Source organism: Lingula anatina, chromosome 3 (genome assembly GCF_051362555.1).
Source record: "Lingula anatina isolate TDL-2025a chromosome 3, LinAna3.0, whole genome shotgun sequence".
Taxonomy (NCBI): Eukaryota; Metazoa; Brachiopoda; class Lingulata; order Lingulida; family Lingulidae; genus Lingula; species Lingula anatina.
The window spans coordinates 16,657,213-16,667,403 of record NC_141769.1 but is presented as its reverse complement, the minus strand read 5'-3'; the positions used below and the strand labels follow the sequence as shown (position 1 = coordinate 16,667,403).

The following is a 10,191-nucleotide window of genomic DNA, read 5'->3' as shown; positions in this document are numbered from 1 at the left end:
TGAAATAAACTTTGAAGACAAGTGGTCGCCAAAAAATAAAATAAAAAAATAAAAAGTATAGCACTTCAAGTTAAGTTCTTAATTAAATGTACTGGCATCCCAACCATGGAGAAAATTCGTTATAATGTCCAAGTCCCAACTCTGTGTGAAACTCTTGGACCAATTTATAAAACTGACACTCCAGATATGAGTTGAGGTCTTAGGAAAAATTGAAAAATAAAAGTAAATAATAGATTAATGAATATATTGAAGTAAACAGAAAAATCAGTAAAATGCAAAAGGTCAGGGGGAAGGGTGGAAAGGCAGCCAAGGTCCTTTTAATACTGAAAAGTATATTAATTGGGCTGGTCCACCGGTCCTTACAAGTAATAACGCTTTTTACTCTATTTCTGAATTCTCCACAAGTTCTCCTGCTGTTAAGGATGTTCCGTATAGGTGACTCTCTTACACATTTTCAGACTATAATTTAAGTAGCCAATCTCTCCAAATGAACGCCCAAATAAGTGAGCCGCTCGAGATGAAGAGAGGGCCTCGGGCGAGGAAGGGATAGATCTATCAATCACACGTCTTATGATGTGTCTTTTATATTGAGTGATATAAGTATATGGTAATTTTGTAGTTGGACAGCAGTTCAGAGAGTCCATGAATATGAACAAATTTAATGCTCTGTACAATTGTTATAATTATCAAAGATAATTAGCGATAAGTTCCTGTCCGACGATAAGGTAATGTCCGACTCCCATACCTCTTTGAGATGACAGATAACACGTCTAAGGGGTACATTTCATATAAGTCACGCTGGCACTTAGAGGAAGTATGGCACGACTTAAACAACTTCATCGTATATTTGTTGTAGGATCATTATTTGCAGTTACTTTATATCTTGTACACGTAACAGTCCAAAACAATTTGTTTTACCGCGATTCTCTCCAATACGGGACGCAGAAAGGTAAGTTTGTGTTGAATTTGACTATGTTGGTTGTAGAAAGTAGTGGCCGAAAATGAAAAAATGAAAACGTTTAAGCTACTCTAAAAGACGACATATTTAAGACATATTTCTAAACGACAACATTTATTACTTCTTCATTTTTTCTGTTGCAAAGGTGCATTAGCATAAATTTATGCGACATATTTTGAATCAGAAAATTGCTTTCATAGTAAGATCATGGATTACAGTGGTTTTATAAGGAACAATATAAATATAACGTTACTCTCATTTTGTCTATTTCAGACATAAACTCAGATCTGAAAAGAGATTCACAGATTGAAGAGAGACAGGTAAAATTTCTATAAAATCTGGGCTTACAATGTATGCGGCATTTCAAAAATTGACTTAGTGCAATGAGGCCGTTTTGTTTCATGGTATTTCCTGCACGTCAAAGATTTCCTAAAAAGATTTAGTTTCATTGCTGTGGCGTTCCATGCTTAAATTTAAGCCCCAAGGCATGGTGCGTAAAATATACTGACGCTTTGGTTATGTTTTAACGGATGATGGTCATCTTTCCATATGGCGCCACCTTGTTGAGTGTCAACTTTATGTTAAGTGACAGAGGAGATATATTATAATATGACAGAATGTTCCTTTTTCAGACCTTTTGAACAAATTTGTTTTCATTAGACGGTTGACCTGAGGTTGAACAACCTCAGCAATATCCGGATGGCACCATAGACGTACATGTAGGAGTCGGGTGGGATGGGATTGAGGGGGGGGGGGGGGGTCGTGAATGGCGGAGGAGGATAGATAAAAACCCCTTTACATTGGACGGCGTCCTTTTTGCGATCTTTGTGCGACCATGAAACTGCCACAGCTGTGGTCGTAAAAAGGAGGCACAAACATCGCTTTGGTTGCAGACTGAATGCTCAATGATCGACCTTATGTCGGCATGTAAAATATTATTTTTTCACTCTCAAACGGGGCCGTACTACTTACGGGGCGCAGAGAGGACGCCGTCCAGTGTAAAGGGGACGTGTCAACCATGGCGATAATAATAATAATAATAATAATAATAATAATAATAATTTTTATTATTTTTATTATAATTTAACAATAAAAATTCAGTAGTCGGAATTTATTTCCCTTGCGTGGATTAGGATGTGTAATGGCTTACAGCAATTTATATAACTGTAAGCTTAAGCCGATGATATTATCAAGCGACGCCTACTGAAAAGGCGCAGGATTTTGTATAACATTTTACGAAAAAGGTGTCAGTTTCTACATCTGTTTAATAAAAATTAAAACGTGTTTGAAAATAAAAGCTCACGTCACACTTGCTCTACGTTTGGTGACTTAAGCGCTACACGGCTTTGGACTGTTGCAAAGATGAAGAAATTTTAAAAACTATTTTTTCCAGACAAGCGTGGACCAGCGTCATCCTGTTTTTTCTCGATGGGATGCTATGGAACTCAGGGATGTTTCCTTGTTTGGAAAACACAGGCAGAAGAAAGGTCTAGAATGCTACTCTATCTATCTATCTATCTATCAAACCAGACTCCCTAAACTGTACATATTTTATTTTTCATGAATATTCTTCTCCTTACACTTAGTTTAACGATTTAAGGCAAAGACAAAGTTTTCATGAACAGAAATAAATATTATCTTTTCTCTCTGTTATCGGTGTAAACATGCATTTTGTGGTACTGTCCTGTTTTAAAATTGAACGCTAAAATATCTAACATTAACAGTTGGTTTATATTTCTCAATTGGAATGTTTCAGGTTTTCTTACCATTGGCATCCCGTCTGTCAAACGAGCAAAGGGAGCCGTGTATCTGTTGCAGACGATAACTTACATAATAAACATGACGTCACCAAGTGAGAGGGAGAAAATTGTATTACTGGTGTTCCTGGCAAATTTTGACACACATTACAATGAAAATGTCTTGAAAAGTATCAGCGCCAAATTTGATGGCTACATCAAGAGTGGATTTATCCTAGTGATGCAAGTTCCAGAAAAAAATTACCCTCCGTTAGAAGATTTGAAAAGAAATTATAATGATTCTCCAGAGAAAGTAAAATGGCGATCGAAACAGAATGTTGATTATGCTTTTATGTTTCTGTACGGAAGAAATATTTCAGAATACTATATTCAGATTGAAGACGATGTGGTTTCAGCCCGTGGATTCGCCAAAGACATACGTGCTTTTATCATAGCAAATAGCAAAAAGCCATGGATATGTTTAGAATTTTCTATTCTGGGATTTATTGGGAAACTGTTCAAGTCCAAAGACCTGGAAAAACTTGCAAGGTACTTGATTTTATTTTATGACGAGCAACCTTGTGATTGGCTTATTGATCATTTCCTAACTTCAATGACTCAGAAAAAGCGTATCTTCTACAAGCAGTCTTTATTCCAGCATCAGGGTGACTGGTCTTCTTCGGAAGAAAAGTCCCGGAAAGGACCTAATACATCGCGCGACATTTACTTCAAAGATAAAAAAGTAAATACCATTCAAGGAGCGTTAAAGGGAAAGTCGTGACTTGCAATTACACTTCTGTAGCTATACATGTAAATATTAGGAGCAAAATCGTCCTTCCAGAATATTTTTAAGTAAGATTTTTTTTTACTTTTCAAGATAAGAAGATAGAATTAAGGTTGTATTTCATGGTACGTGAAAGGGCACTAAAGTACGAGGGTTGATTGATAAGTAGTGAGACTCATATAGAAGGGGAACACATTTTACAAGTATTTTTCTTTATTTTTCAACATAGTCTCCTTGAGTATTTATACACTTTTGCCAGCGAGTTTTGAGAGCCTCTATGCCACTTTTATAGAAGCCCTTCTCTTGGCCGTTCAGAAACCCCTCCACTTCACGTATGACGTCATCATCTGACACAAAGTGAGCACTTGAAATGGCCTTTTTCAATTTGGGAAATAGATAATAGTCAGAGGGAGCAAGATCAGGCGAATAAGGTGGATGTTCTATCAGTTCAAAGCCACACTCGTTGATTGCAGCCATGACAATGACAGACTTGTGAGCAGGGACATTGTCCTGGAGGAACAGTACACCTTTCCTGAGCTTTCCACTACCTCGTCGACATAAACTAACCAAATGACACCAAACTTTGGCTACACACCTTTAAATAGTCAGGAAATAGAAGGGCTGAAAAGGGATATCCCTGCTTAACCCCTTCCCCACGAGGCTCACTACTTATCAATCAACCCTCGTAATTTTTTCAAGTATGCATAACTTTCTCTCAACGTGTTTGCGTACTGTCACATTAACATATCTGTATAAAGATAGTAAAAGGACTAGTCAGCACGTTAAACAATCATCTTAAAATCAAATAGATCTTAAATGTTGAAAGAATTATTTGGAGACCAAAAAGTTTACTTCCATGGCAGAACAGACACGGACAGAAGATCACAGAACTAACTGGTTATTAAGTGTGTCAGTAAAAAAAAAATAAAAAGAATCCCAGTTAGTCCCAGACCTGTATAAGCGTTCGTGGCTTTCGCATTATGTGTGGGACAAGAAATTCGCTACGTGATTTATTCCAGATCGAGCGTCAGCGAGGACTCAGTTAGGGGTACTCTTTGTACAACGCAAATTGGAAACTGTAATAGTGGCAGTGTTTGGCAGGGGCAGGCCTACGGCCACTACAATAATCTTGTCACCAGGCTCCGTAAATTTTCCAGATTATTCGTCATTTTTGTGAAAATAGCCATTTATATGCTTAAAAAGAAAAATGTACAAAGATTGGCGTATGTTGAAAAAACTATGATGGGATTCGGGCAAAAATTCTCTTACTATCTCACTAGAATGGAATATCTTTTCAATGTGTATTTAAGCTACCCCTGATTCATATTCGCAGCAGATTACAACCCAGTGTGAACACAGCAAAATGAGTATTTTTGTCAACTTTCCAACATTTTAACAGTATTGACTTCAGTGCCGGTTGCTTGTGACCAATTCGTGATAACTTTCAACACAGAGATGCAAAATTCAACCTTGAGATAACACAGTATCATATAAGGCTATTTTTTAGCACATCTTTTTACTACGTTGTAAGTAATAAAACATTTTTAATCCACAATGTATGAATAAATGAGTAGCACGTTTCTCATTCACCATAACTAAGACATTGAATACCTGCATAGGCGTATTAACCCTCGTTAATTATACATCCTAATTTACAAACCACGATCATCCACGTACGTCGTTGTATATAATAGCGTACCAAGTGTGTCTTTGGCAAGGCCGACGTGAATGTATGGCAAGGTTAATACTATTACAGCGTTTGATTGCTGTTGGAATTTTATTTGCAGTCTGTTCATATCTTGTATTAGTCAAAACATTTTACAGGGATGTTCTGAATAATGGGGCGCAGAAGGGTGAGTTTGTGACGAACTTTGCTCTACTTTGGTTGCAGAATGTTTTGATTTCTTCTTCTCCTTCTTCTTTATCTTTCGAGCCTGTCCCTTTTCAGGGGTAGCCACAGTGGAGTATACGTCCCTATCCACACCGGTGTCATGTACCGGAAAGTCCCCTGTGACAGAGAGTCCGCTTCCCATTACTTTGTACAGGTGAGCCTCGCCCTAGATTTTGGCCCACTTAAGTCAGACTAACCCTTACCATTATAACTATTATAGAACCATTCAGATTGAGAAGAGCCGTAAATATGGCCGACCTACATGAAAGGAAGACCGCTTAATCCTGTAATGGTCTCTCCGACTCTCACACGCCTCCCCACGCGTTGTCCCTCGACCGGTTGAATTGAGCCGAGATTTAATTACTGTGCCCCTGCAGGGACGATACGTGGGGAGGCGTGTAATAGGTGGAGAGACCATTACAGGATTAAGTGGTCTTCCTTTCATGTTGGTCCGCCATATTTAGGTGCAGCCTTACTAGTACTCGACCCTTTTCAATCTGAATGGTCCCTATATGGAGGGCGGACTTTCTGTCACACGGACCCTCAGATTCCTGACACCGGCATTTTTTGTCCCACATATTTTCTTCCCGCCGTCTAAAATGCCCATTACAGTGTAGTCTCCACTGCCTTGCTTTGTTACCGAGTTTTGTCGTCCCTAGAATCTCCCTCACCTTCTCATTTCTCACTCTGTTCTTGCGTGTAATCCTTAATGAAAAGCGTATCATCCTCATCTCCGCCACTTCAATTTTCTTATCTTGGTTTCTTGTTATTGGCGCCGTTTCCTTCCCATATGTAGCAAACATGTTCTTACGAATGTCCTGTATACCTTTCCCCCAGTCTCTCTGACGTGTTTCTGTCACATACCACCCCTGTAACTTTTCTGCAGCCATTCCGCCCTTATGTAGTTGGCGTCTTGATCCAGTAGTGAAAAATCAAGTCTTTAAAGGAACCGAATACACAAAACTTGTCTGGAACCACCGTGACTTCAAGTACAGTGTATATATATATATATATATATGTAATTAGCTTTAAAACACGAATTCATGAATCTATATGTGACACATCTTGAATCAAGTAATTGCTTCCATAATAAGATAATATACATGTACATGTATAAGGCCTACAATGGTTTCTTAAACAACAATGTGAATCTAATGAAACATTCCCTTTGCGTATTTCAGCCTACTCCTCAGATCTGAATGGAGATTTACAGATAGAAAAGAATCAGGTAACATTTTTATGAAACATGTCAAATCCTTAAAAATTTAACCTCTGAAAAATTTGTATACGCGTTCGGGGAATTGCCAGTGCGTTATAAATCGACCCAGTAGCTTTAGGTGCACTGATATGTCAAGCAATTTTGGGTTATGAAATATTTACTGGATTGAACAGATTTTTAAAGACAAGGCGACTACTATCAATGATATGATATGATGGATTCCCAAATCTGTAAAATATACACATGTAAAACATTCCCCAGCAAGTCATTATACTGTATGTGGCGAAGTCGTCTTTATCTTTTGCTGTTAAGCGAGGTACAGCAAATACAACTCAGTTATAATATTTCTTATTATTTATTTAACTACTTTCCAGTTGTTACCCGCGCCGCCTTCGTTTCTGTTTCTACCTCATGCATATCTCGACCTTCTCCCTCGTTTAAAATACATTCTGCGTTTAGGCCGACGAGGTCATGTCAATCAACTCAAGTTACTCTACAAAACAATCCCCGCTCCTTATTCACTCGTGACTGTCAATTACTTACAAATTATCTCCTTGCTCCCTCAGGGTGGCGGGGGCTTACCGGCATGAAGGGTATCTCTGTGACTTAAGCCTGGGGAAATTATTCATGTTTTTTTAAAGAAGGACTCCAGTCGTTTACATTGTTCTGATGTAAAACCCTGGTCCTCACACGATTTATCGAACGTACCTGGGTCTGTTGTCTAACTCCATGTTCCCGTTAACCACTGATTCAGACAAAAACATCTATGTAAATAATGTTTTAATTAGTCACTCAGGTAGTTGGCAATGCAGTTCCACATAATGTTGATTTTACTTACGAGGGGATAGTAGGTACAGGAAAAGGTACTATTCTACGGATTATTCGTAGTACCATCGTCGATGGCACAGGGGTAACCTTGGCGTCATCAGAATTTAAACCTCATGGTATTAGGTTCGTTACCAGCGTTAGAGCTTCACCTTTTTCTTTTATTAGCGTGTATTTGAAATATTTTAATTTCAAGACAAAGGGTCCAGGTAAATACACCAGGTAATGCAGCCATCACTGTGTCACCGTCAGTGGCGCAATGGGTAGCGAACATGGTTCCGAAGCCGTCTTTGATGCCGATGGAGACTCGAAGGCGCCTAGGAATAGCCTAGTAGTGAGCAAGGAGTAGGAATAAAAATCAGAAAATCAAATAAGCACTGAAAATTAGGAAAGTGTTTTAAATGCAGTGCCATAAAAATACTGATTTCTTTTTCAAATTTTTATGACATTTCCAGTATGCATGGTTTAAACAAATTAAGAGATTTCTTTTCAGACAAGAAGGGGTCCAAGCCAACCTACGCATTCTCAATTGGAAATTGTGGAACTCAGAAATGTGTCTGTTTATGGTAACCACCGACAAAAGAAAGGTACAAAATGCTACGCTTTATCTCTTTCTTACTTATTTTCCCTTCATTCGGCCTGTTCTCTGTGTGTGTGTTTCTTTCTCCATCTTTCTTAGACGTTTGGCATTTGTATTTAATATCTAACTATATAGGCCTATATTAGATATTAAATACAAATGCCAAACGCCTTGAATAAAACGAGACAACACCTTCACTGTTTACTCGTAATGTTTCAAACCCTTGCATTAAGTTTTACAGTTGAAGTCAATGCTGATTTTTATAGTTTGAATCAAATATTTCAAAGGAAAGAAACTACGTTATTTAAAAGGATAACTGATTACGTGACTTCTATACTATGACAATTTAGTTAAATTGAAAAATTGCTTTCATGTGCCTTTGTCACCATGAGATTGTAAAATATATAACATGAACTGATTTTCAGGTTTTCTTACCATTGGCATCCCGTCTGTCAAACGACCAATGGGAGCCGTGTATCTGTTGCAGACGATTACTTACATAATAAACAGGACGTCTCCAAGCGAGCAAGAGAACATTGTTTTATTGGTATTCCTGGCAAATTTTGATACAAAATACAATGAAAATGTCTTGAAAATTTTAAGCGCCAAATTTGATGACTACATCAAAAGTGGATTTATTCTAGTGTTGCAAGTCCCGGAAAACAACTACCCCCCATTAGAAAATTTGAAAAGGAATTATAATGATTCGCCAGAGAAAGTAAAATGGCGGTCAAAACAGAATGTTGATTATGCTTTTATGTTTCTGTACGGAAAAAATATTTCAGAATACTATATTCAGATTGAAGATGATGTGATTCCCGCCCTTGGATTCTTCAAAGACATACGTGACTTTATTTTAGCAAATGATAAGGAGCCATGGGTATGCTTAGAATTTTCAGTTCTTGGATTCATAGGGAAATTGTTTAAGTCCAAAGACTTGGAGAAACTTGCGAGGTTTTTGCTTTTATTTTATGACGAGCAGCCTTGTGATTGGCTTATTCTCCATTTCCTAATGTCAATGACTCAGAAGGAACATATCTACCACAAGCAGTCATTATTCCAGCATCTGGGTGAATGGTCTTCTTCGGAAGAAAAGTCGAGGAAGGGACCTAAAATATTTCTTGACATTTACTTCAAAGACGTTAAAAATAATCAGGCAATAAGTACAAAAGGAAAAGTGAAAATTAAAATCCCTCGTTGAAATTCTCCTTAAGGTACGTGGTTCTAAATTTGTCGTAGTGGGCATGGCATTAGTATTTGAATTTATTGGGCTTTAACATAGAAGGGAGCTTTCAACGTGGGGGATCACATGAGTTAATTTTGTTAATTTTGACTAGAATCTTGCTGTCATTATCATTATGCCAATATTGCAGAATTACGCTCATATTTTTTGTCGTGATCTTGTGTTTACTCTCGAGTAAATATTCATCTTTGCATCAAAACAGTAGAAGAATGATGTTTAGTAAATAACAGTTTTAACCCTCATCCACCTTTCAGGGGCCTCGCAGGCCCGGACCCATGTATCTTTTGCTCTCTCTTCGTTCGCATGAAGTTTTGAGCCTGTTCCTTTCATGTAATCCTCAAGCAACTTATACTTCATCAGTGGATAAATAATTAGTTTTGAAATAATTTACACCATATGTAGAAATTAACTTTTCCAAAAGTTAGTCCCATTTCCTGGAAACCGGGCCTCTGAGGCCCGTCCCTTGATAATTTTACTTCCACATGGGAGCATGTGTATATAAGATATGTGATGCATTTTGGGTTTTACATTTGTGTGGAGCTTTGTTCATACAATGTCTAGAATGTATATAGAATAAAATAGAAATCTGCCTGTGAAAGATTCAAGACCTGGAAAAATTATTATTTATGACTAAGATCTAATAAACGGTATATTAGATCTTAGTTTATGAGTAATCGGTCACCTTGGTCACCTTATATGCAGATATCAGTTTAAATCTATCATTATTACATACCTGATAGCTTGCGCTAGCTTTGCGAAACTTCCCATTTTGAGAAAAAAAAAAGATTTTTCCGCATGTTCCATACACAGTGTATACTCACCCAGGTGGAGGTAAAGCGAGCAAGGGACCGGTGTAACATGAAAATCTGACTCCCCCCATGAATATTTGACTCCCCCTCCACAAAACTCACAGGATAAAGGCACAGGATATCGGTATTTAATTTCAAACACCCGT

The 10,191-nt window shown here is 37.8% G+C and overlaps 2 protein-coding genes across 2 annotated transcripts; both read left to right on the top strand.

Moving 5' to 3' along the window:
- The first annotated feature begins 760 nt into the window (after positions 1 to 760).
- Positions 761 to 5,037, top strand: LOC106164659 (alpha-1,6-mannosyl-glycoprotein 4-beta-N-acetylglucosaminyltransferase-like). Its single transcript, XM_024076702.2, has 4 exons — positions 761 to 949; positions 1,232 to 1,278; positions 2,352 to 2,445; positions 2,715 to 5,037. Exons 1-4 carry the CDS (start codon positions 817 to 819, stop codon positions 3,473 to 3,475), a joined length of 1,035 nt encoding a protein of 344 aa, XP_023932470.2. The 5' UTR covers positions 761 to 816; the 3' UTR covers positions 3,476 to 5,037.
- Positions 5,038 to 5,199: 162 nt separating this feature from the next.
- Positions 5,200 to 9,478, top strand: LOC147762972 (alpha-1,6-mannosyl-glycoprotein 4-beta-N-acetylglucosaminyltransferase-like). Its single transcript, XM_087008394.1, has 4 exons — positions 5,200 to 5,331; positions 6,551 to 6,597; positions 7,907 to 8,000; positions 8,419 to 9,478. Exons 1-4 carry the CDS (start codon positions 5,211 to 5,213, stop codon positions 9,192 to 9,194), a joined length of 1,038 nt encoding a protein of 345 aa, XP_086864520.1. The 5' UTR covers positions 5,200 to 5,210; the 3' UTR covers positions 9,195 to 9,478.
- The last annotated feature ends 713 nt before the right edge of the window (positions 9,479 to 10,191 follow it).